Source organism: Contarinia nasturtii, unplaced genomic scaffold (genome assembly GCF_009176525.2).
Source record: "Contarinia nasturtii isolate CC-2019 unplaced genomic scaffold, AAFC_CNas_1.1 Cnas_scaffold_187, whole genome shotgun sequence".
Taxonomy (NCBI): domain Eukaryota; kingdom Metazoa; phylum Arthropoda; class Insecta; order Diptera; family Cecidomyiidae; genus Contarinia; species Contarinia nasturtii.
In genome coordinates this window covers 8,815,347-8,842,444 of record NW_022197544.1, presented here as the reverse complement: position 1 = coordinate 8,842,444, position 27,098 = coordinate 8,815,347, and the positions used below count along the sequence as shown (strand labels likewise).

General features: G+C 33.5%; 6 protein-coding genes and 2 long non-coding RNA genes across 10 annotated transcripts in view; 6 read left to right on the top strand and 2 right to left on the bottom strand.

Moving 5' to 3' along the window:
- Positions 1-7,154: 7,154 nt before the first annotated feature.
- Positions 7,155-8,238, top strand: LOC116352116. Its single transcript, XR_004202255.1, has 3 exons — positions 7,155-7,291; positions 7,357-7,421; positions 7,493-8,238. It is a non-coding gene; the product is annotated as an uncharacterized LOC116352116 (long non-coding RNA).
- LOC116352053 lies at positions 7,972-10,523 on the bottom strand. Of its 2 annotated transcripts, XM_031784305.1 has the most exons (3): positions 9,159-10,523; positions 8,255-9,080; positions 7,972-8,194 (listed from the first exon to the last, which is right to left on the bottom strand). In XM_031784305.1, the coding sequence occupies exons 1-3, from the start codon at positions 10,512-10,514 to the stop codon at positions 8,118-8,120; spliced, it is 2,259 nt and encodes a 752-aa protein (XP_031640165.1). In that variant the 5' UTR covers positions 10,515-10,523; the 3' UTR covers positions 7,972-8,117. The 2 variants fall into 2 exon arrangements, with proteins under 2 accessions (XP_031640165.1, XP_031640164.1); XM_031784304.1 differs by having other exon boundaries at positions 7,972-9,080.
- Positions 10,524-13,447: 2,924 nt separating this feature from the next.
- On the top strand, positions 13,448-15,085 carry LOC116352115. The gene is made up of 3 exons (XR_004202254.1): positions 13,448-13,698; positions 13,789-14,324; positions 14,414-15,085. It is a non-coding gene; the product is annotated as an uncharacterized LOC116352115 (long non-coding RNA).
- A 566-nt stretch (positions 15,086-15,651) lies between these two features.
- LOC116352104 (PRKR-interacting protein 1 homolog) lies at positions 15,652-16,558 on the bottom strand. Its single transcript, XM_031784408.1, has 3 exons — positions 16,311-16,558; positions 16,059-16,250; positions 15,652-15,998 (listed from the first exon to the last, which is right to left on the bottom strand). Exons 1-3 carry the CDS (start codon positions 16,422-16,424, stop codon positions 15,720-15,722), a joined length of 585 nt encoding a protein of 194 aa, XP_031640268.1. The 5' UTR covers positions 16,425-16,558; the 3' UTR covers positions 15,652-15,719.
- Positions 16,559-16,979: 421 nt separating this feature from the next.
- Positions 16,980-20,833, top strand: LOC116352091 (caspase). Its single transcript, XM_031784382.1, has 5 exons — positions 16,980-17,128; positions 18,015-18,124; positions 18,392-18,645; positions 18,912-19,220; positions 19,493-20,833. The coding sequence occupies exons 2-5, from the start codon at positions 18,039-18,041 to the stop codon at positions 19,726-19,728; spliced, it is 885 nt and encodes a 294-aa protein (XP_031640242.1). The 5' UTR covers positions 16,980-17,128; positions 18,015-18,038; the 3' UTR covers positions 19,729-20,833.
- A 579-nt stretch (positions 20,834-21,412) lies between these two features.
- Positions 21,413-23,472, top strand: LOC116352075 (serine protease inhibitor 88Ea-like). 2 transcript variants are annotated; one of them, XM_031784354.1, is made up of 5 exons: positions 21,413-22,273; positions 22,348-22,658; positions 22,725-22,954; positions 23,022-23,166; positions 23,236-23,472. In XM_031784354.1, the coding sequence occupies exons 1-5, from the start codon at positions 21,933-21,935 to the stop codon at positions 23,373-23,375; spliced, it is 1,167 nt and encodes a 388-aa protein (XP_031640214.1). In that variant the 5' UTR covers positions 21,413-21,932; the 3' UTR covers positions 23,376-23,472. The 2 variants fall into 2 exon arrangements, with proteins under 2 accessions (XP_031640214.1, XP_031640213.1); XM_031784353.1 differs by having other exon boundaries at positions 23,022-23,472.
- A 575-nt stretch (positions 23,473-24,047) lies between these two features.
- LOC116352054 overlaps positions 24,048-27,098 on the top strand; it is a 587,314-nt gene continuing 584,263 nt past the window's right edge. The window contains exon 1 of the mRNA XM_031784307.1: positions 24,048-24,264. The gene's annotated coding sequence lies outside the window, so the exon portion shown is untranslated. The remainder of the gene's footprint in view (positions 24,265-27,098) is intronic.
- On the top strand, positions 24,548-27,056 carry LOC116336825. The gene is made up of 3 exons (XM_031760976.1): positions 24,548-25,910; positions 25,980-26,862; positions 26,926-27,056. The coding sequence occupies exons 1-3, from the start codon at positions 24,612-24,614 to the stop codon at positions 27,054-27,056; spliced, it is 2,313 nt and encodes a 770-aa protein (XP_031616836.1). The 5' UTR covers positions 24,548-24,611.

Below are 27,098 nucleotides of genomic sequence, written 5' to 3'. Positions count from 1 at the left end.
ACACACACACACACACACACACACACACACACACACACACACACACATACACTTTGTCCCTCAATGGTGGTTCAGCTTTGTTTTTTATTCGTTTTTGCAAATTTTCCTTTCGTTTTCCTCTTAACGTTATCGAGTCTTATTATGAGCAACGGATGTGTCTTCTTCTTTTCAACCATTTTTAGTCCGATAAATGTCGCTACAATCCAACATACAATATGCAAACATTCAACGGTGTGACACTCAGTATATTGATATGATGTGCTAAGAACGATTGAACAAGCAACAAACATAGAACATAGCACAATCATACATATCATTATGATTATACTCAATCCAAAATTGCGACTTCATCAAACATTGTGCGTGCCTACAACTACAAAGTCACACACAGCACAATAATATTTAAGAAAACGGAGGATACATATACTATATATATACGTATATTTAAAATGAAAAAAGCGTCGGATAAGAATACGCACCGAAAAACATATATAGCATTGCTTTCAACCATATATTTTTTTGGTTCATAAACCAATACAGATACGAGCACGGAGAAGTGAACACAAATTTCATGCAGACGGCAGACAAATGCCAAAAGAGGGGAGACGATTTTAAGACAGCCTAAGAAATCAAAATAATCATACAAATTTTGCGCATAGAAATCGGTCTTTTTTCACTTTCACACAAATTACAAACCGTACTTTTTCACAAATTCCGAAAATTTACGAAACGAATTGTTGAGTTTTGACAATAATATTCATTCTATTGTAGTAAAAGAACCACTCCCTTTGTTCATGTAAAATTGTTACGCACAGGGACTTTAAGCCAACGAAATGAGAAATATTGTCAGGAATTGAATTTTGAAATGTGGACACGTTATCATACATTTGGAGTTTAATCTTTTTTTTATGGACAAATTATGACATTCTAGGGATGACAATATAATTCGAACCAAAATGATTATTTAAGCCAATTGGCGATGTAATTAGAAAATGGAAATAGTCGAGCCTTTTATTATTATTATGATTGAAGCTATGGTCTTGATTTGTTCTGAAGATGTCTTATTGTGTGTGCTTACTATCATTCAGAGAAAAGGGTATAAGTAGCTGATTCATGTTTCCAGAAATAGGAAAATGAACAGCCGTTTCAAATTCACCGAATCAAAATAATAAAAAGACTGACTGAAGCTGAGATTACAATGTCACCAAGAAGTCTACATAAATTCTTGTCATTGACTCAAAACTTGACGACGGAGTGAGCATGATGTATGTGATGAGTCTTTTTAGTAGCTTCATTGTTTCATATGATAATAATCAATATTGGATGAACATACATACGCTTCAGGCTAATTAAATGGTTTTGTGATTAGAAATTTTCTACGCACGAACACAATTTTTTTTTTGGATGGGAGAAAAAGCCAATAAAAAAAAAATAGAAAAACGAATAACTTTGAAGAAAGTAATAGTTTGTAACAAGTCACTTGAAAAGTTCAGTTATTACTTGATTAGTTCAATTTCACAGAAACAAATAACCGAGTACCCTCACTCGCACTTGCGGTGTTAGGAGAGAGTCTACCCTTTAAAATGAGTTACGTACTCTATTTTACTATATTTTTGGTGTTAATTTCATCCAAGCGAACACATCATAGTGAAAGAGGAAATACATGTGAAGTCATAGCCGCAATCGTTCAACGTACATATGACTACACATGTATCTCTTCTTTCACTACGATGCGTTCACTTGGATGAAATTAACACAAAAAATAGAGAAAAATAGAGTGCGTAACTCATTTTGAAGGGTAGACTCTCTGCTAACACCGCAAGTTTGAGTAAGCGTACTCGGATATTTGTTTCTGTGTTGAATTTACAAAAATTGCATTTTTTTTCTCTGTAGTCGATTGTATACATAATGTGTATCTTTATGCGATTATTTTTGTTTCATTTTGCGGATATGCATTTTATAGTACTTTTCCCTTCAAACAAAGAGTTCAACAGCTCGTGTGTATGTGTGTGTGTGTTTCTGTCAAACACAACGACGACCGAAGTTCGTTATCCTTTGAACACTTTGTTGACAATAACGGCATGGTTTTTTCAGTCTCCTATTGACTTTTGTTCAATTTTGTTGCGAAATTATTAAATTAGCAGAATATTCAATTATTTAACATTGAATTAGTTGTAAATACATGTTCAATATAAAATTATACTCTGTTTTTTATGAGATATTTTCTAAGATGAATGTGTATAGCATTGAAACAAAAAACAAATACCTTTGTAGACCTGTACACAATTATGGCAAAATAAAAAGTCGATGTATTGAACAACGGTTGAGGTGTGTGTGACTGTGTGTGCATACAAATGCATTTCAACGACGTACCATGAATATGACAATGATTTTTATTTTTAATTATGCTTTTCGCCCAAATTAATAATATCGATTTGATTTGGGTTGAAGCAAACAACTGTCTATGAAAAAAATGCATGAAACATTGGATCGCACGATTGGCATTTTAAGTAGATATTGGTTGATTAAAGCATGGAATCAAGCCAAGTGATAGCACGATATATATGCATAAATAGGCCTAGCTTATGCTAACAATAGGTTTTTTTTAGATGAGTTTGAACGTTAAACGCAATCAATGTTGTTGGCTGAGCAGACATAATGTATGCGAGTATACATCAAATATTTTAAATTCAACTATAATAATTTATTAATAATTTTGACTTGGGACTTTTTTGAAACTAAGAATAAACGGTTATTGGGCCAATGGCAAAGGAACCGATCTATTTTTAAACCACGACGGTTCAATATATCGAATACACGAAAATATATATACAATATATTGCTTGAAGCCTTTAGATTAAAAAGCAACTAGTTCATATCTATACATCGAAATATGGTTCACATTAATATCACACAACCATTCAATTACTCTCAATGGAGACAAAGAGAAAAAGTTTTTTTTGTTTTTTTTTTTTTTTTTCATATAATACCGAATTAACTGTTCACCATTTTGTGTATTCGACGATATGAAATGCAAGATAAGTACTTGTAATCCATTGAATGAATAAAAAACAACGTTGTTTTCTGTCAATTCAGCTGTAGAATATTGACCCGTTGTGACCGTACCGGATTGGTTGTTGGTCAATGTTCAAATGAATCGTATATACCATGTTAATGCTTGGCGTTATGTTTGCGTTGGCGTTGGATCATATCAACCATTGTTTATATATAAACAACCATGCATTTAATCCGTATTGCGCTATTCTATTTATTACCTTTGTTTCCATTCATTTTCCAAGCGACCAATTTAATTTTATCGCCAAAATCCACAACAGAAAATTGTAAATTGCATTTGAAACAAAAAACAAAATTGCAATGATTTTTACAATCAAAATGCTAAACCCATAAAATCATACCCATCGTGAATGGACAGTGAAACGCGAATTGGATCGGCATGAGCAAGGATCGTCTAATTATCATATTTGAACACAGTATGCTTTTTTTTATTAATGAAAACCATTTTTTACACATTTAAAATTCGTTTGAATCGACCATATTCTAGTTGTTCACCATTGAGTTGTGCATGCAAAATATGGAATTAAAACGAGTCACGAAAGGTTCATCTAATGATATTGCATGCCAATGCCAAATATGTGTGAGTGTGTGTATGTGTCATTTTTAGTGGTCTTTTTGTTTATTAATTACCATAGTCGATAGTTATGAAGCACCAGCTGAGAACGGGAAATGGCCAGTGAATTGCTCATTCTCATGAAATGTGAAGCATTTCTTAAATGTCATCCATTGGCCCAAAATTCGGAACCGATGATAATTAAGTAGTTTTATTTTTCATATATTCACAGCTAATTTTCTATTTCGAAATAAAGAATGGCGTGCTTGATCATATATGAAGACAGTTTCTATTTCGCTCTGTGTGTTTGCGCGCGCGTTACAATCACGAATATTAATTTTCCACAAGTCTCTTTTAGTGGTCATCGTCGTCATTTTTACACGCTCATTGTGTCCATTTCAGGTTTCTGGGTGCAGCCAAGATTTGTTACAAGGTCTCGCAATTTTCTCATTTTCCTTGGCACTTTCACGTCATTATATAATTATAGTATCATGCATTTTACTTTCACCCTTTTGCAAATGAAAAAAAAAAAAAAAACAATTGAATTCATATAATAGCATTACGTTATTTTATCATTGCATTTAAATTGATACAATCATTTTTAAAAATATACAAATTATTAATAAAGCATACGCGAAATAAACAGAAAACACGATATTTTTATTTAATCATAAAAAAGAAATTCGAAATACTTTTGTCATAAAGAGATGCTTGCAAGCATAGTTCACAGATAAATATTAATAATTCAGACATATAGAAAAAAATGGATTCTTGGCTGAGAATGTCGTTTCAATGCTGAAGTATATGGAAAATCACGTACTTAACATATGTCCATAAAGTCTTGGCAGTGAATTCAGATGTTTGCCATTTGAACAACAAACATACAATATTAAATTCTTTTTTATTGGTATAAACCTTCATTAATGGGCTACGAATAGCACATTCACCTTACACTGAACGGGCCATTGTCTTCGATTTTTCTCAGTATGCGTCGAACCTTCAAAATCATGCTTTGGCGGACCAATATGTCGATTTCTTTCAACTTTCTCTCTTTCAACTTAATTTGGTGTCTTTTTGTGAAGTTAAACAGATGGTCCTTTTTTCACGGAAATGTCATATTTTAAGAAGTGAGCCATTATTGTGGCTTTTTCTGCTTGCAAACCAAAATTTTGTGTTAAATCAGATAGTTCTCAATGAATTCTATCGATTTCAACAACAATTGGTTGATAACGGAGCATGTAATGGAGGTTTTACCTTACGTTTCAGCACCAAATTCTCGAATATTGGCTCTAAAACACCTTCCAAAGAAGATCCTACCATACAAACACGCCTTTATCAAAGTTCGGTTTGTCGACGTTTCTAGCCTTATATAGTAGTGCCCTAACATAATCAATGCAAAAGAAACCACTTGCACTTGATTCGTGGTTCGACATAGCGATGAATGTTTCACTGTCCAAAATTATGAATTTTTCAGTGCAAAATGCTATGAGGTGAAGTAAATACCCAATTTTTGACACCCTATTGAATTTTTTCATTACTTATTTTGCTGATTCCTAATGACCGGGTCTAAATCTATTGTTTTGGTTCAAATTTTGATGTGTTGTAACCATAAAAATCACCAAAAACGAATTTTTGCTTGACCAACCCGGTTTTCGGTACTTGATGACAATTTTGGAGGGTTGGAGCATTTAAATAGGGAATACGACCGTACTTTTTGCTTTCTAGCTTTGTCTTCATACTAAGTCCATGAAACACAATATATGGTTCGTAGGCAGATGGGTTCATCTTTAGACACATGCGAAATTTGTTTTGAACTTAGCCGCCACAACCATTTGAGACACTTTTTCGTAAATCCAATTTGTACGTCTCCGCGAATGGATGTATTTCATCGAATTGAGTTTGATAGTAGTCCCGAGGTACTGATAAACGTGCCGTGTGCATTGGTTGATATTTTTGATTTTGTTTATGTGGCGCAATAAACGCCTGAATTTACTGCCAAAACTTTATGGACATATGTTAGTACAATACAATGCTTGTGCATATAGAGCATCAATGGAATATGCAAAGATGGATAAACTCTCATTGCACAATCATTCCATTTGAAATGAACTAAATAGGGTGTCACACAATTCCATGTCAAAAGGAGTCAATTTAATTTTAATTTTCAATTCACCTTTATTTGTAAATTTCTTAAGACTAAACATTACATAGAAAAAGGTATAAACTAGTGTTTTAATTATAAATTAGCTTTGCATCCCATACGGATTTTTCAAAGATCTACATTTAGTTATTCGATCGATTTCACGAATTAAGATTATGTAATGATTATGTATTGAGTATTGGATTTACTCAAGGGAAAAATATAAAAAAAAACCCTGTATATTTTTGAAATATAAAAAAAAGAGATCAAAAAGAATTATTGATATTTACAATTTTAAATTTTCAGTTAATTACTGAATTTCTGTAGTGTTCAATTGTAGGTATGCTATTGAAATAATTTAAGCATTCATTGCCCGATTGTAAACTAAGATCATTGAGGTAATCTAAGTATATTGGTGGTTTACTGTTATAATAATTTAAAGAATTCATATAATCTTCATCGTAAATTAAATGATATCTTATAATGGATGAGGTATTACTTTTCTCCCTGAGAATAAAATTTAATGAGTGTTGAACAAGCTCATTTTCAATATTATTTATTCCACTTTCCTCATAGATTAATTTGTTTGGATAGTATTTTACACTATCCGGTCTTCGGTAGAGCCCAGTACAAGCTCGTAAAATTTTTCTTTCCAGAAGGGCTATTTTATTTATTTGTGTTCTAGACACTTGCATCCAGATGGGAGCTGCATACATTGCAATCGGTTTGATAATTTGTTTATAAGCTAAAAGTTTAATGTTTTTAATTATTTTCCTATTGAAAAAAATATTTTTTAATGCAAAATATGCAGCAAGCATCCTGTTTCGTATAATTTCCAAGTGGCAATTGTAATTGAAATTTCTTGTAAAATGTATTCCCAAATGTCAAAAGGAGTCAAAAAGTATATATATTATATGGTAACTTTTTTAAGATCAGCACCTTCGGGCCAACATTTTCTTTGATCTGTTCAACGGTCATTATGATTGAGTTTCTTAAGAGAAATACGTAGCATATGTACATATCTCCATAAAGCACCTTTGAAACAGAGACGGGTATTTTTTGCAAACAACAGTAGAAGTAAAATGGTATTTCACATTTCAGTTAAAATTCCCCTTTTTTAATCACCGTTTTGTTTGTTGCCAATGAAACTTACAGAATCCAAAAAAGCTTCTTAAGATTAAAAATAGAAACGGGGATCTTTCAATTGCAATTAAATGTTTTAAATAATCTCAAGTATGACTGTTCTAATAACGTTGAATTGACGTAAAACAACTTGAGATTCCGCTTATCAGAGATTAGTCATTTGTTTGTCAACGGTGTGTGTTATTTTGAAAGTATATAAATGAAATCGACGATGGCCAACATAAATCAGAATAAAATTGAATTTTCAATTGAACAAGTCGAAGTGTTAAAAATATGAAAATGCTCTTACTTCATTTTAAACTGTGCTTTGCTATTGTTCTCTTTCTTTGTATCGCATTGGATAATATCCGGGCTTCATCCATTGGCGATGAAAGTATTGGGTAAGTATTTTGTACATGCATGGTCTTTAAAATATAAAAAATGAGTTTTGTTCTAAATATTTTAGATTAGCTGATCCCAATAGTACCTTACTCTATAGTTCAGTAATTTTTGGTGTAGGGCGGCGCCACCGTATGTACATAGAAATTTACATTTAAACTAACGCCATCTAACGTGTTTGATAATTTTTTTCCCCAAAAAAGTGGCACTATAACCCGTCTTTGGCTGATCCAGTTGCACATTTTGGTTTTGAAGGCAATAGAGTACATCGTGTTGCTCGTTCTGGGTGTGATCTATCAGAGTGTAGCGAACAATGCTCACCGAAACGTGGACAGTGTGTCACAATCAATGACTACATATATTGCCGTTGTTTTTAATTGACGACCCCAATATATGTGATTGATCTGATTTATTTTCAACCAATAAAGAAGACACAAGACTAAGATATTATATTGAAACGTATGAAAAATTAACGATTATTTCAAAAATACAAGATTCGTCACATGAAATGCCAAAAAATGGCTTGAAATATTACTAGAGTGTTTCAGTCATTTCCATAGGTTTGGCATGGTGGAACATTCAGGTGTGAAAACATGGAAAAAGGGAAAGACAACCATTAGTATCAGTTGAACTGGGTATAACATACTTTTTTTAAATTAAAAACTTTACTCACCTACGGGCACTCTCCCTCCGTACAATGTTGTACTATTGTACAACTAGACCACAAGACTTTATATAGCCTGTTCATGTCTAGCTACGCTAACTATAATAGTTAAAATATTTTATTTTATGTAATTTTTTGAATGTATGATTAATTGATGATGTTTGTTAGTTGACATTGTTGTTTTGGTCCGGCGGTCTTAACAATGAAACTGGCAATGGTACATCAAAGATCCGGCAAAGTCCTATGTAATTTAAAGCAAATACATTAAATAATGAATATTCTGTTTCCAATTGATTCATACCTTTGAGCATAATGCATTTTGCTGCAACAATATCTCGGTGCCAAGTAACTGTTTGTGGAACAACATCATCATCATCAACATTTAATGGCCAATTTTTGTAGGTAACTTTAACCTTTGACATTAAACGCCCAGTCCGAAGTTTTTCGTTCACAGCCTCACGATTGCCATCGATAATTTGTCGCTTAATAATTGCACGTTTTCTTCTCAAAACACGTCTGTTGACCGTTGACACAATGATATCTGGCAGTCCAGCGACTGAATCTGGCAGGCCATCAATCTTTTTCGCTCTACAATCGTAGCACACTTTAAATCGATCATCTTTTGTGTGCCTTAGAAAACGTTCCTGACAATTCGCGCATGTTTGTGATGTTCCCCATTCATCTTGCATTTCAACTTCTGAATGTCCAAGTTTCTTAATGCTCACACGAAACTTACGCGATCCCGGACATCTTTTACGCTTTTTTATTCCAAACGGTCGATCGGGTTTCATCGCCCAAGCACCAAATTGAACCAACGACGGTTTGTTGTTTGTCACACACACGGCGATTTGATCATTTACTCTGGTCGAGCGAATGTGATGGTCTAAATCCAGTCGTGCATATTCACGCGTCGCATAAGCTGCCATTCCTTTTCGTAACATTTTAATGCGATATTCAATGTATGATTTCCATGTTGAATTACGTGGTGATGGTGGACGATATGGGTATGTTTTGAGATGTTCCTTCTCTTCGATATCAAACCATCCAGCCAACTTTTTCGCTTCTTTGTCTCGTTTTTTCTGCTGAGTTTCCCAATGAAAACGCTGGTTTGGTATTATAATGTTTTCCTTCAAAATGCAAAATGATACAAAAAACTATGACTTTCTATTCAAAACCATTTCAAATTACATTTCAAAATATCTTACCTCAACAGCCGGCTCATCAGGTGTTTTTTGAATGTTGCGACGCACTACAGATAACCACGATTTTTCATTCGGATCGATTCCAATGATGTATTTCTTGCCAATGAGTTTTTCCGGCCCCCGATTCGCTTGGGTTGTTTGCTGTGGTCGTTGTTGTCGCTGTGGTCGTTGTTGTCGCTGTGGTCGTTGTTGTCGCTGTGGTTTCTTGTACATTATGGATATTGAAACACTATCGGTCAAAATCTGATGATGGAATGATTTCGATTTGCCCAATTTATTTATTTTACCGACATCGAACAACATATTCCATAGACCTGATCGATCAGTTTGGGTGTAGTACTTTAAATTTCTCTTATTCATCCGGTTGGTCCGCGTATTGAGAAAAGAAGGCACCAAATCAAGCTCGTTTACAATTTTATTATACAAGTCCTTAATGTCCAATCGCACGTTTTTCAAATGGTAGTCGCATAATGGTATAAGAGCAAAACTGCTTATTTTTGGTGGTCGATTGATTGTTGGCTCTTGAAAGTTCGGATTGTTACGAAACATTTCATGAATGGTATTCCATTGTTCGGCATGACTGTGATACACTTCTATTTGCCGTTGCATTTGACCGAACAACCACAGTGATTCAAACCAACGATATTTTGCGAAAAATTTCATACTCACTGTTCCCGACCATCCGATTTCAGTCAAATCTCTCATTAAAATATTGAATTTTTCAACGCGTTGTGGATCCACATTATTACCATTATTACCATTTGTTAAATTCTTAAATCGATATGAAAACTCTTTGGCATTTCTGATGTCGATGCTATCAAATCTTGAGCCATTGTTAAATCGATTGCGATACCAACAACGCATTCGAAAAAAATTCTCAAGTCGTTTTTCACACCATGTGTTGGTATTGGTTTGAATGTTTGTGATATATTGTTTATAAAAATATCTCAAACCATTTCCCAACTTTTCATCATCTGGCCATCGGAACTGTTCTTCACTGTTTCTTTCTACCATGAAACGAAACTCGGGCAATATCCGATATTGACTATTAATATTGTTAACGTGTTGGTTTAATACCGCTCTGAAACAATCGGCAATGAACAGTCTTGGATGTGGTTGCAAAAAAAATGCACGATCGTCATTATCAAGTGCTTCATTCAAAATAAAAAGAATAGAAAGTGATGCCAATGCTGCCACTTCTGTCATTTGAACACTGCGCTCGAATAGCATTTTGGTCACAACTTCTCCAACTCTTTCAATCCGTTCATGTTGTTGTCGCAGGATTGTTTGAAGTCCACATTTTATTACAACGTATTTGCTTTCTTCTGGTTGATTATCATCGAGCTCGTCGTCATCCATGTCTTTTTCTGTTCATTATCATTAATAAAAAATAGACACAAATTTAGAAAAAAAATGCAACAAAAATAGCATAGATTACGAATAAAATGAGATCACAATTTAAATGACAATCACTTATATCACAATTCAAATTAATCACTTCTTACCTCAACGATGTCACTCTCTATTCTGATTCAAATGATGAAATGTTTTCCAATATTCCGCAGATGAAAATTTTGTTGGAATATTCACCGTCAATTTTATGAATGCTTTCTTATTTTGAAATAACAACAGAGACAATCTCAAAACCAACAGTGAATTTATCCGTTTAACATCGAACAAACAAAATCATTGGAACAAATGTTAGCCAAAAATGACGACAAACAAAATGTTTCATACTCTAATATAAACACTCACACATAATTCTCAAGAATTCCTTTTACAAGCAAAGCACAATTTGTTACAAACAAAAAATGAGAACACACTCATATCACAATTCAAATGAATAACTTCTTATACTATATAACGCTGTGTCCTGATTAAAACGATGAAAATGTTTTTTTTTTATTTTGAAATGAAAACAAAGACTGTCACAAAACGGACTGTGAATCTTTCCATTTGACATCGAGTGACTTCTACAGTTACGTTCCAAACACACCAAACCGTTGCTAAAATGACGATAAACAAAAAATGAATCTCATGTACAAGAATTCCATTTATTAATCACTGAATTTTGTTTTTTTTTTTTCAACACAATGGCAACTTAACCATAATTACTTACCTTAGTCTTAACAATAACTTCAAAATATTTTGATGCGAAAAAATCCCTATTTAGTTCGGTGCCGGAATTATAATTTCATACATTGTTCAAAGAAATTAATTAATACGATGCAATGTTTACGAAGCACATTTTGAATGTAATCAGAAAAATCGGCTTCGATATGATACACACCAATACACACAGCTACCAACTGTCAAATGTCGTACACATTCAAACATGTTTCGAATTCGAAATTCGAATTTGAATTATGAAATAAAAAAAATAAAAAAATGTTTCTGAAACTAAAATCAAATCAAACAAATCTAAAAAAAGGCACATTTATAAATGTATTTCACAGTCACTTGAAATTCCTACGCAATGTTTTTTTTTATTCATGCACAATCGAAACACACACAGAGAGAAGAGAGTAAGATTTGTATTTTCATCCTCTTTTTTTTCCGGTTTGTTTTTCAAATTTTATTTGCTTAAAATCAATCGTATGAATACGATATTATGAACTCAACGAGTTTATGTTATTTACATTTGTTTACATTGTATTGCCGCTACAGTTTCTTAGAATATAATAACAAAAAGAGATACAATCGAAACACACAGAAGATGTTGTTGTGTATCGCAACACGAAAAAGCCGAAAAAGTGGTTCACATTATGCCTATATTCTACCTTCCATTTGACACGAAAATTGCCACAAAAATGGGTTAAAGCGTTACATTTTTTAACGTTAAAATGTCCTAAAAACGGTACATATTTGTCCGTTGGGAAGAAAGTGAATATTTTTGTAAAAACGATTTTTTTTTACTTCCAACCAACCAACTATAACTCACCTGTGTAATCATTCGAGAGAGATTTTTCTTTGGGATATTACGCAGCGTGAATTAAAATAAGTACAGAATACTATCTACTTTTTTTTTAAAGAAAAATCCTCCTCGAATGATTACTCACATATTATGGTTGGTTGGTACGAAATGAAAAGAAATAACAAAAAAAAAGTTTTTACAAAAATATTCACTTTCTTGAGAATTCCTTCTGTGGCTCTGCGATTCTCAGAATCATAGGACGAGCCTAAAAGTGTCTTTTACATGTATTTATATGCAAAAGTCATTCTCTGAACTTTAGAAGAATCCCCCTACACCAATGTAAGAGGAACTAGAAGAAATGGTTTTTGCATTGGATAAATTTCCACTATTGTATATTAAATAAGGCATGAACCACCACACATTTTTGTTAGTTCGATGTTTATAGGATAGATACAGCGCCATTCAATGTCTGACAACTATACTTGTCCTATGCTCAGAATACCAAGTGTTCTGTTGTTACATTAAAGCCTTTAATTTAAAGGTAGGCTGATAGCTATAAATAATCCATGAAAATTGGTGCAAAACAACTGTAACTATTCGCTCTCAAGCAAGTGCAAAAGAAATAAAAAAGCTTGAAAAATGAATTCAAAAGCAATCGTACTCTTTGTAGCAGTCATTTTATTTGATGTGACCGGTAAGTGACATCCGAAAAATATTATTTTGTAAGAGATTTTCGTGTACCTTAACAAATAAATTAAAAAAATTTCGTTTTTCTTTTTAAACTTAGTATACTCTCAATGTACCGACCATCCAACAGGCATCAAGAGGCCAAGCAGTAAGAGTTCTTCAAATAAGGCTCAATGAATACGGATATGGGCTCGAAGTCGACGGTATCTTCGGCCCCAAAACTAAAAGTGCCGTGATGACATTCCAGCAGGGTAAAGGGATCGAAGTCGACGGCATCGTCGGCCCACAGACCTGGTGGAAGCTGGGCTTCTAATGAGCCTTTCTGTCGTTGTCACCATTGACATATATTTGCTTTTCCGCATATACATTTTTTTTTTTTTCTAATTTTTGTTGATTTTTTCTCTTAAGGAATTGGAAGTATTTACTTGGTTTCAATAATTATATTGATTGTGAAAATAGTGCATAGCTTAAAAAAATCAGTCTATGTATTTCAGATAGATATCCATCCGAGATATTTTAGAATATCTGGATATTCAACGCAACTGCACAGCGCCAGAGCTGTGTGCGTCGCAAATAGAATCTACGGTATGTCGCGACGTATATGTGTATCAAGTGCCGCACGTACACAGTCACACTGTGTCTGTATTTTACGTGTAGCGACATACCGTAGATTCTACGTGCGACACACACAGCTCTGGCTCTGTGCAGCTGCGTTAAATATCCAGATATTCTAAAATATCTCGGATGGATATCTATCTGAAATACATAGACTGAAAAAAATCAACTTGAGCTATGAGCGCTAAAAGCAACGTATTCGAAGATGTATGCGCAAATACACCAATTTATTTTGTATGTTTAAAGATGACGATCAGTCTATCTTTAACTGCCGAGTTTCACAGGGATTGGATTACGATTATTGAGCTACCTTTAGACTAAAGAAAAGTAATGACACCATCATTTAGACAAACTGCTAAATAATTGTAAAACGTATTTAATAATCGTATTTTTGTCTTATCAATTACCATCGATCAGCAAGACACTCAATTTCTCAATGTGAAATGAGATTTGAGTTTACTTGATCTGCTGGAGGCTCAAAAAAGAATGAATATACTAGGAGTGCACCACCAGTTTATAGAAATTGTGCACTCAATTAAATGCATTCACAACCTAATTATTGTCGGTCAAACAAAATACATGAAAGAACTCTGAAAATGGCGAAATAAATTGAAACAAGTGTTCAAACATGAACGAATTGGTGAGTTACGGTTGGTACGAAATGAAATGAAATAAAAAGAGAAAAGTTATTACAAAAATATTTACTTTCTGGAGAAATTCATCTGTGCTTCTGCGATTCTCAGAATACCAAATGTTGTGTTGTTATATTAAAGCCTTTAATTTAAAGGTAGGCAATAGCTATAAATACTGCATGAAAATTAGTTCAAAACACCAGTAACCATTCGCTCTCAAGCAAGTGCATATTCAAATTTATAAAAGAAATAAAAAAGCTTGAAAAATGAATTCAAAAGCAATCGTACTCTTTGTAGCAGTCATTTTATTTGCTGTGACCGGTAAGTGACATCCGAAAAATATTATTTTGTAAGTGATATTCGTGTACTGTAACAAATGAATGAAAACATTTTCGTTTTTTTTAACCTAGTATACTCTCAATATACTTCCCGTCCGACCATCCAACAGGGATCAAGAGGCCAAGCAGTAAGAGACCTTCAAATAAAGCTCAATGAATACGGATACGGGCTCGAAGTCGACGGCATCTTCGGCCCCAAAACTAAAAGCGCCGTGATATCGTTCCAGCAGTTAACCGAGATCGATGTCGACGGCATCGTCGGCCCACAGACTTGGGGGGCTCTGGGCCTCTAATGAGCCCCTCTGTCGCTGTCACCATTGACATATATTCATTTATTTTATTTTCATTTCATTTTTATTTTATTTTCAAGCACCAAATGAACGACGGAATGTTCAACGACGACAAATTTGCCAAATATGTTTAATGTGATCGTCGTTTAAATGCAACTTTCTTTGGCGATTTTCGTTTAAATGGGCGTTCTGCATCTATATTAATCATTTTGATTGTCATCATTTCGCTGTTTCGGATGAAAGTCGAATATGCAAATTGTTGAACAAAAAGTCACTGCCGATTACATTGAAAGGGATTTAAACAACGACAACTTTACTCCGGTCGACTATCATGTCATCAGCTCATGTCATTTTTCAGCCGATTCAATTTGTATTGTTACAAAGTCGATTTCAATTGAAATGAATAATTGTTGCATAAAATGTTTCTCTTTTTAAAAATCATATGTTCACAAAATCTTATTTTTTTTATTTTATTTTAATCGGAATCAAATTGCTATGTTCAGTAAAGTTATGTCAATAGCTATGCAAAGAAATTCTTCGATATCTTTTTATTTGATAATTTTATGACAAAAAAAAATCGGCCTCACATTTAGCAGTTTCCCCTACAAAAATTTAATTTTCATTGCAATAATTTTTTTCACATTGATATATATGATTGTCCGCGAATGAATGTGAGTCTTCTCGTGAGAGTTTATTGAAATGTACTGACAGTCAGCATTTTTTGTATGGCGGTGTTACATTTCAATAAGCTCTCACGAGAAGACTCACATTCATTCTTGGACATTCATATATATCTCCGAATTTTTGTGAAAGGAAACCACAACTATAGATTCTGACGTGGGTCCATAGGGCCCATATATTTTCAGAGATTGGATTTTTCGAAAAAAATTGAAATTACCCCCCCAGATTTTACGAAAAATTTTGAAATTACCCCCCATATTTTTCGAATTTTTTTTTGAAATTACCCCCTCCTAAAACTCTGGACGTCAGAATCTATGACCACAACTGATATGAAGTTTCTATTATTTAAATGCAAAATTTTATTTCATTCATATGAATACCAATTGAAAAAAAGTTAAACAATTTAATTAATTTGCGTCTGTTTTATCATCAGTCGGTTTGTTATTAACTGTCGTCGACTCATCTTCGTTTGATTTGACATCAGTTGATTGTCTTTTCTCTTCTTCATCTGAATCGCTGTTACTGGCCGCCGAATTTGTTGTCTCAGATTTTGTATTTTCATTGGGTTTTCGATTTTTGGAACGTTGTTTTTTCTTGAGACGTTTTGCTCGCTTCTTCGCCGTTTTCTGGTCAGCTAACAAACGGTTCTGTTCAATTTTATTGCGAAAATCTTCTTCCATTTGTTCCTAAAATTGAAAAGTTCATGAATCGATACGAAATCGATATTTGAAGCAAACAAGTCTTACCTTCACACTTTGTTGTTGTAATTGTTTTTGGCGGGCGTATTCTTTTCGACGTAAATGTCTGTAAACATGAAACTCTCCACTACCAGCTCCAGCGCTCGAACCCATCACATTCCGTACAAAAGACGGTGTATCACCATAGCCATCGCCACCATTCCTTTGGGAATTTGATTGAGGAATCGCAACCACTTTTTGCTGCAAAAGAAAAATACAACATGAAATTTGACTCAAGTAAAAATAAGAAAAAACACATACCGGATTTTTCATGAGTTTTTCCAGTTTGATGCGCTGTATATCGGTCGGTGTTCTAGCCACAAATTTTGGCTTTTCTCCGTTGTTTTTTGGTTTTGTCTCTTCAACCGAATCCATTTTTATTCTTATTTTGATATTTAATTTCAATTTATTTCATGAAGATAAGTCTAGTGTTTGTTTTTAATTTTACACCAACAAAAAAAATTGTGTATCCAAATGAAGTGTCAGACGTGTGTAAATGACAGATTATCATTTGACATTTGATGTTTAATATTTCGTTGAATTCAAATTTTTCAACGAAAATCTCATGAAAAATATTTTTATTTTCGATTTTTTTAAATCAATTTATCACCAAAACGTTTTGTGTTCAAATTGTATAAAAAAATCATAGAATTATTTAAATGTAAAATAGCATCGATAATTTGTTGAAAAAAAGTAGTAAAGACGATTGTGCTGCCACTTGGAACGTTCGAAGAGAGACAACCCAAACACGTACTAGAGTACAGCTGTATTTTTTTTTAAACCCATATCACTGCAACGCCAAGACGCACCAACACACTGATAAATGCACACTGATGCGAAGCGCACCAATACAATCAAAGCCACAGTGTATTTCATGCCATACGCTTTACGTTACATGTGCTTTTTGCATCACATACAAGCGTATCACACGATAAACGAGTTACATACATATCCATCTTGTTGTTGTTTTTTGTTTATTTGTTGTCGTTTCATATCGTTTCTGCGGTTCATTTTTCAAAGAGTTTCATAGTTTTGTCTGTGCAACATTCATTTCATTGTTGTAAATCGAAACGAAGCAAGTAAGTAAAGAGTTTTGGTTATTGAACAAAAAATTTCATTTCATTGATTTTATATTGTAAATTTTTAATTTCGTTAAAACAATGAACAATTGACGATTTAAAAAAAACGGTGCATTTTAAATTAAAAAATAAATTTAATCGCGGTGCTCGAAATAATTTCGCAACAATTTGCTTGGTTGTATAAACATAAATTGTTGTTGGCTTCTATTGTTTTGTTCCCGCGCGTTAAGTGCATTGAAACTGATTTGTATTGTAGAGAAGTTAGGCATCATTTCAAATATTTTTATTTTGTTTCGTTTTGGAATTTCCAATTGCATGCCGTTTATTTTATAAAATTCAATGCACTTAAAATTGTTGAACCATTCAAAATGCATGCATTTAGGGAAAATCAAGAATTCACGTTTGTTCGGTTTATTTATCGTGTTTCTGAAGTGATTCATTTGTACAAACGCAACAAACAATTTCGTTGATGCTTTTGTATTCCATTCGTACCGATTTGCACGTGTGCAACGCACAAAGAACGAAAGAAAGCAGAATGAATCAGAATGAGAAGGTGAAAAAGAAGCAACATAAGCATACAAAAATGATTGCTAATCGTATATTTCGAAGGTGAAGCACATTGTAGCTTCGTTGTTTGTGTGTGCGTGTTGGACTGATTCATGCTGGCGTTCAATTTTAGCCTAGTGCAACAAGTGTATGAAATTGTAAAAAATAAAAATATTAAGCGATCCATTTTCGAGAAATTCTTCGAAGCAAAAAATAAAATAGAAGATAGAGCTAAAAACGGAAAAACTTTGATTGTAAAAACCGAATGCATTTGAAAAGATAAGATAGGGCATAGGAAGTAATTAGTTTCGTTTTTTTTTTTTTTTTTTTTAATATTCAGGTACTAAATAAATAAAACGAGAAAATGGGCTCACCAAATGAAGGTACATCAATTGACACCGATGGTGTAAAAAACGATACCACTGATGCATTGCCTGGTGGTACAACTAAGTAAGTAATGCATATCCCAATAGATTTCTTTGTCATTCAAAATCGAAAATACGAATTTTCTAACCAAACGTTTCTATTTACTTGTGCTAATTTTTAATTTTAATTTTTGTGCATGTACTTGAAACTAATGTGCATCGATACAACGTTGTTTCTTGCTGTGAATTCGTCCTTCATTGTTATGTTGATATTAAATCGTCATGCTGTTTGACTGCACACATTACAACAACAACAACAACAACAACAACACCGGTGTACCATTCAATGCAGCCGAAATAATTCGAATGCGCGCGTTGCACGTATGCCAACCGAGCGCTATGCATCCGAATATAATATGAGACACAGTAAACGTGGTTTGGCCATCATTTTTAACCATGAACACTTCGATATTCCGTCATTAAAATCTCGAACTGGCACCAATGTTGATTGCGAAAATCTAAAGCACACCCTTGAATATCTGCAATTTGATGTTATTGTTCACAAAGATCTTCGTCACTCGGACATTCAACAAAGAGTTGAAGAGCGTAAGTATTTATATATATATATATCTATTACCATTGGATGGATGAGTGCAATTCAGAAAATGTGACACAACATTTTTGACAGTGTTCGATGATGCGTTTCAAAAATGCATTTTAACGAACAATGCACGATATCAAATATGCGAGAAAATAAAACCTTGGCCCTTTTCTTGTCCTTGTCCATCAATTTAATGGTTACATTGTTGACTCACTTGCATCGTTAGAATATTTTTTATTGATTTTATTAAATTTTGGTTTGTCAACGACAGTTTCCAATGCTGATCATTCCGAGCATGACTGTTTATTGATATCGATTTTGTCGCACGGTGAATTGGGTTATATTTACTCAAAAGATACGCATTACAAACTTGAATCAATATGGAGCTATTTTACGGCTCCACGATGCCCCACATTAGCTGGCAAACCAAAACTTTTCTTCATCCAAGCTTGCCAAGGCGATCGTTTGGACGGTGGCATCACACTCAGTCGCACCGAAACTGATAGCAGTGATAACCAATCAATGGCCTATAAAATACCAATTCATGCCGATTTTCTGATTGCATATTCAACGATTCCCGGTGAGTATTTTTTTTTCCTTTCTTGTTTCTCTTTCAAATGTGAACGTCGATAAGATTTTTAATAAATATAGGCCAATGAATAAATGCCTAACGTCTTTCACAAACCACTTGACCGTTGTACACGGAGAAAGTTTGATAGAAATATTTGCGCGTAATTACGCACTTGATCAAAAGCGACATATACAGTCTTATCAACGGTTACATTTGTCGTCATTTTTTATTCTTAATTGCAATTTGAAACAAAACGATTTATTTATCTTTGTACTTATTAGGATTTTATTCGTGGCGAAATACCACCAAAGGTTCGTGGTTCATGCAATGTTTGTGCCAAGAGCTGGAACAAAATGGTAAAAAATACGATATCTTAACACTTCTGACGTTTGTGTGTCAACGCGTGGCCATTGACTTTGAATCAAACACACCCGATAATCCGATAATGCATCAACAGAAGCAAATTCCATGCATAACCACGATGCTAACTCGACTATTGCGTTTCCATGAAAAATAAACCAAAATCCGTTTGGTTTAATTCGTTCGTTGAATGCAAGTAAACATCGATCTACTTACGTTCAAATTCAAAATTGTTTGCCATTTGACCGATTTTCATCGAATTTTCGAAAGCATTTTTTTTTTCTCTATTTTTTTTTTCTTCTATTCCTTCGATTTTATATATATATTATTATTTTTTTCTCCTGCTATTTTATATAATAACATATATTGTTTATACTATACTGCGGCAAACAGTTGTTTGCCATATATAAATGGAAAAAAATCGACAGATAGTGCAATCTCTGCCACCCATTTCATTTCATTCCATTTAAACAGCAAAACTTCAGCAAATTGTTGTGATAAATCATTCATCACATAGCACTGGAACGACAAACCACATCCACAGCGCAATCATCAATAGTTCAATAAGTTGTATTTTATTTTATCACCAAGCAGTCGCTTGCCCATTTCTCAAATCGACAATGACAACGGTTTCGTCGCATGTTTGCATTTATTTTTCTAAACAAAAAAAAAGATTATTGTTTGCCTACGAATGCATTTTTCTTGTTCTCATAAAACAAATAAATAAAGACCACTGCCCTTATTGGTACTTTTTGCCTGCACATTGCACTTGCTACAGTCAATTTATGGCTGTAATTATTTTTGGCCAGAATCAAATTTTAACAATAACATTTACCTCAAATTCAATCAGTGAATACATTGGGCTAAGATATTAGTTGGTCCTATACAGTTGCTCTTCAACTCTGTGTGACACACTATATACACAAATGTACACGCAGAGTCAAAGAGCAGCTCTGCTCTTAGCATAAACGTAGCAGCTACTGAGTAGGAGCTACTGCATAGGACAAACTAATATCTTAGCGCAATGTATTCACTGAATTCAATCGAACAAACACAATTTTTACAAAGACGTAAATAGAATAAAAAACTAAATTGAAGAGAAACAATACAAATAAAATACACATAACGTAATTTTTATAATAGTTTACCATTTTTTTTGGAACACAACACAATTGCCGAACGAACAAATGAAATATTTTTGAGAGAATCAAACTTTTACAATTTTATTGAAGAATAAACACTTTATATATAGAACATAAGTATATTGCATAATTTTTTTTTTTTCAATTTTCCGCATATATTTCATATCAAATAACAATTTAACTGAATCTAGACTTTACACACTTTTCGGAAATCCATTTTGGCTCGTGAAAATACCCGTGATGATGATCTGATATTACGATAGAAAATTCTTTTTTTTTTGCAAAATTTAAAAAAAAAAAATTACCTTTTCTCTTTTTTTCTGTACTAATGGTGTGAATAACAAAAGGACGAGTTTCATTATAATTTAAACGAAAACCATTTAAATAATTTGGATATTGGTTGATGAACAGATTGAGATTAATTGAAATTGTCAGACATTTTTTTATTAGCTAGTTAAATTTTGACTATTATTCGAAAGGAAATACAAAGCGTCAATTCAGTTAATTGGAATATTTTTTTTTGTTCGAAATTCCAATGAAATTAGAAATTTTGCCCGCAATTTTAAATAAATACAGATCAAACTTATTTTGTAGGAAAATATTGAATAAAATTATTAATAAATATAAAACAAGAATGTATTTTTTTAAATTTAAATAAGCCAGAACATTGAAGTTTATTATAACAAATATTTTTTCTTTGTTAATCCTGTGTTGGTTATTTTCTATTTGAAATCTCTCGGCCGCTCTTCTGTGCAGTAATATAATGTGCATTGTGCATTCCTTTAAACATAGCCACATTTCCAGTGAGCTATTATTACGTATGGTTCGCATCCTTTTTTGTTTCTTTTTTCAATTCGTATTCATTTGCTGAGTGGTTATGATACAAAATTTTGGCGAGGTGAACCTCCAGAAATGGGACTTGTATAGAATGTTAGGGCACAGTTTATGGACTCTTTCTGCATTTTAAGTTTTTTCCCTATACGTCCAGATTTTTTTTTTAAATGGACTTTTTGGAAAAATCGAGAGTTTTGATAGTTATCAAGAGCAATCAATACTCCATGTATAAAATTTAAATACCTCATAAAAAATAACAATAAACAACAACAGACATTTCAAAAATTTCAGTTAACACGTGTATTTTTTAAAAGATTTCACACAACAACTGATTCAAACTTATATACTGAGTGAACGATTTCTTTTGTGAAAATCCCACCAAAAAATGGATAAAATTGATGAAAAATCTTTTCCAAGCGGTGAAGATGAGCAACGTATGTTCTTCGAAAGACAACGAGAATTCAGTTTCAAACTACTGGAAACGATGAACAAATGCAAAAAAAGGGACAATTTAATCTTATCATCTTACAGCATTGATCGTGTTCTGTTAATGACTTATTTTGATGCCTCCAATAAAACAAAAAGAAGCTTAGAAAAACTTCTGTATTTGAAGAATGTCGACAAAGAAACAGTAGCTCGTTCATTTCGTTCAAAACCAAACGATGATCAACATGTTGAATTTGTCTGTGCCGATAAAAGTTTTGTGTCCAATAATATCGAGTTGAAGTAAGTTTTTTCGTTAAATTTACTTTTCATTATTATCATTGATTTAAATGTAACCAAATGCGCCTTTTTTGCAGTGGACCAATTAAAAATTTGTTCAAAGAAGATGTAGGAGCATACATTGAAAGGATGGACTTTATAAACCCTGAAAATAGTCGCATTGCTATCAATAACTTTATCGAAAATACCACCAAACACGAAATTAAAAATATGATAGAGCCTGGAATAATTAATCAATCTAGTGCCATGGTTCTGGTGAATGCCGCTTACTTCAAGGCTTTTTGGATGCAACCATTCGCCCCGCACAAAACTAAAACGGAAGTATTTCATGGACTTAAAGATACTATGGTTGATATGATGCACAAAGGATGCTCGTATGCCCATTACAGTATGTGAAACAGCTTGAATTTATTTCGAATAAAAGTTTTATTAGTTTTTACATTTTGAATTTTAGCTGTAAACTATAGTATGCAGTTTAAAGCACTTCGATTAGCATTTCATGATAGCGGTGATTTTTCTATGTACTATTTCCTGCCATTCACAATAATCAGCAACATTGATATTTTTTTGAGTCGATTTTCGCGAGAAAACTTTGATAAGACAGAAGAGAAATTAAATAATATGGAATATGTTGATATTAAACTCCCGAAAATGTCATTCGAACAATCATTTGATATGATAGAGGTATAGACGATTATTAAATTGACTCATACCAAGCGCTCACATTCAATTATTTTTGCTTCTATTTTAGATCTTGAAAAAAATGGGTGTCAAACATTTTTTTTGCGGTGATCCAACGGATTTTTCCGATTTCACGACAAGTGATTTGGGAGTCGATAGCGCATTTCATAGTGCCAAAATTGAAGTTAATGAGAACGGAACAACGGCGGCAGCAAGTACTGTACAATTACTTTTCCATTACTGCAAAAATCCTATCAATTCTTTTTTTGTGATTATCCCCTTAGGTACCATAATGATCAAACGGCTTAGGTCGTATACAAGCAATCCTCCTACATTTCATTGCAATCTACCATTCGTATTTGTAATTCATGATAAACAAAGAAATGCCATTTTGTTCAGCGGAATTTACCGTGGCCCAAATTGAATCAGTTTGATGGTGAGTTATATTCCAGCTACTTGAGGACATTAAACGGTTTAAATTTTAATCCGAACAATTCTGTTTGTCCAATTGTTCATTCAACACTCTTTTCTGTATCTCATTCAAACTTTCATGAAGTACTTTTTTAAATAAAGAAAAACAAAAACACAAATATACAAGTATATTGTTTAATTTTTTTATTATTTAACAAATTTTTCTAATTCTTTTAATATTAAAATATAACAACTGAGCTATTTTGTGCTTACAATACGTATTTGGCGAAATAAAATATTTAATTACATTAAATTATTAAAAAAATTCGTTGATTAACAGTATGCTTCGTAAGCAATAACAGCATTTGATACAACGTATTGATTATTAATATGCATTTCTGTCTACATATATATTATGTATCACTCTGTGTATTCAGTCAGATTTTTCTTAATTTGCTTGTGTCAGCAAAATTCAAATTTCAACCGAAAATCACACATCTCGCATTGTTTATAATTTGACATTTCTCGCCGACGTTCATTTTGCTTGTTACTTCAAATGTGTACGGTGCATTGTTTTGATTAGTTTCAATCGTAACATTTCAGAAGGAGTTGTTTTGTAAATCAGAACACAATATATTCTGATGGTGAAATGAAAGTGACTAAATAAATCGTTTTCTTTGACAACACAAATAAAATCTCATTTTCATATCAAAACGTTTGAAAAACAGTTTCTGTTCATTTTCAAGATTGTGCTTCAAACCAAGAGTGCTGTTATGCTATTTTACAAATAATATTTTCATACGGTGATTTACATTTCGATTTTGATCATCGGCCATTTTTAATAAACGTTTACTTTTGTCGATTCAACAATAATTCCCTATAAATTCGGGTGCATTTTTGAGGTGATTCCACAGTTTAGTAAAGAATTTCACAGCAGTAAGCGTCTCTTTGACCGCTCTATATTTGTATATATATTTTTCAAATGAAAAAGTGTTTTAATTAAATTTATGCAATTATTTAATCTCTCTCGCTAGCTTTGTGTTCCAATTGTCGACCATTGCATCGTGAATACAACATTTTCGAACGCGCTTTTTGTCATTTTGCAGTGAATGTGACAGTGTTGTTGGTAAGTACTCAAAAACGAACCATTTTTCTTGATTTTTTTTTTTGAAGTGATCAATGGACTGTGTGTCACGAATTTGACAATTTTTTCGTGTTTTTTTTCTGAACAGATTTAATTTTCATTAAAATGAAGAGGAGACGTGCAAAAATAAATTCAGCCTTTAAGAAAAATACGGCAAAATTGAACGACAATGAAGAGTTGCGATCGATAAAACTGTCAGCGCCTTCGGTATTCAAGTCTGAATATTCGGAAGCGCTAACAGAGCATTTTTTCCATAAATGCTACAATGGTACAGTAATATGCTACCTAGGTTCGACATTGTTTTTATATGTTGTCAACCTTGCAGCAGATAACGATGATCGGCAATATTTCATTGACAGTGATGGAAAAAATGTTATACGTGAGTGTTTCGCCGCCGTATCACGAGAAAATTTGGAAAATCCAAAACAACCGAAAATACCACGTGGATTCCTTGAAATGATTGCCGATGATCAATTTGAATGGCCAAGTAGGTACCAAATGGGCAACGCATTTGAATACTTGAATCAACAATATTTGTCAAATGTTACGACAAATTTGACAACGCATTTAGATAATATATTGGAGAGCTTCTTGCAAATGATTCGCTATCAATTGAACGAAGACCCTAATCGGCTCATAAAATTTGATGGCATTGACATAAGAAATGCAAAGAACAATCTTATGTTCAATCAAGATTGTACCGGAGGCGATCAACACCGAACGAACAAAATGAATGAGTTGTATGAACAAGTCGCCGTACGCTGTTTACCATCATTTCGCGAACGTTTGTCAATGATTGAATACATCGAGAAAAAGTGGTTTGAATCGTTGTTTTTTTTCATCTTCATTCAACGTGAAATAAGTATATTTTTGGAAGAGCATCACGATCTTGTGCAATTATGGCTACGACACCAACGCCATCCGCTTTTTTATTGCAAACCATCCAAGCCATTGCCACCAAAAATAAGAAATTTCACCGTCATACCGATATGTGACTCGCAGTTGAAACACATTAAATTCGATCAAGTTGATTTGATGAGCCTGCTGGCCCAATGGAAAGTTGTGCCGAAGATATTTAACAATGATGATGGAGGGCATAATATGTATAGCCGTAACTATTACAAGGAGAACGAAGATGAGGCATGGGCCATTTTGTTCAACATGGACAAAATCAACGAGATCAAGAAACCGAACCAAAACTTTCATCACATGATAGTCTGCGATAGCGTTTCCGCGTCGGTATTGTACAGAACACCAAAGCCTGAGATCGAGAATACGGAGCTGCATCGACAAAGAATCAAGCAAAAACTCGAGAACAATGAGTATAAATACATCGTCGCAATTGATCCCGGTATGAAAACATACTTAGCCGGAATTCGTCGGAATATTGAAGATCGCACTGAGGTGAGTTTATATTTAAATAAAATGTTTTCTACAAAAATCAATGCTCATTTTTAAATTTTTTTGTTAAAGGAAAATTTCAAGATATCTTCGAAGTCATATCATTGGGGTGCCGGACAAAAAGTCAGAGACAAAATGGGAAAGCTTATGACTGCCAGATTCACGCAACGAGAGCAATTGGACCGTGAAAGCTATCCATCGATACCATCACCGCGAGGAATCCGATGGAGAAATTACGTCAGGCATCGATTAACCATGGTGAAAGATGCAGTGGCTGCATATGCTCGGCGACGTTATGCACGACTTTCGTTTGACAAATACATCGGGTCACAAGGTGAGAAAGATTGGCTGGCGAAAGTAATAACAAAGAATGAGCCATCGCTTATAAACATCGGAGCAGTGGATATGGCACCCAATTCACCAATTGGCATAAAAAAGGGAAAACGATGCCCAGGTACACGGAATCTTCAATGCAGCGTTAAAAAACTTGGCCATTCAGATGTACACAAAGTGAATGAAGATTTCACATCTCAACACTGTGCGAATTGCCAGAAGAAATTCCCGATTCAAACACAAAAATATCGATTCAAAGTGTGCCGTAACTGTACTCGCGATGCACCAATACCACAAGAAATAGAACCGTATATCTCACTACCACGGCTAATTGTGACGAAGAAGAGTCAACGACGCAAAAAGAAAGATAGCTGCGTGAAGAAATTGATCGCAAGAGGCATCATGGATCCAGCAAATCAACCAGCAGAATTTCAACCAGGGCGATTAGAGTCAAAGAAAATGTACTTTCTGAAAAACTGGCTACTAAACCCTGTGAATGCAATTCAAATGGGAGGCGACGCTGATAAATATCCGGAACAACAACAACAACAGCAACATCAAAAACGATTTTGCACCGTTTGGCATCGAGACATTGTTGCGGCTAGATGCATCATGTACAAAGGTAAACACTGTAATTTATTTGGTATATTTTCCAATAAATTAAATTGCCTCTTATTAATTACAGGTCTTTGTTACATATTCAATTTGGAAATGCACAACTCGTATGTCAGAGCACCAGCACCTCCAAGACCACCATTGCGTAGAGGACAACCAGCACGCAGAAGAGCCAATGCAAACGTTGTTCCAGATCAATGATTAAGCAGCGTCGAAATCAAAAAGAAAAAATATAATAACTCT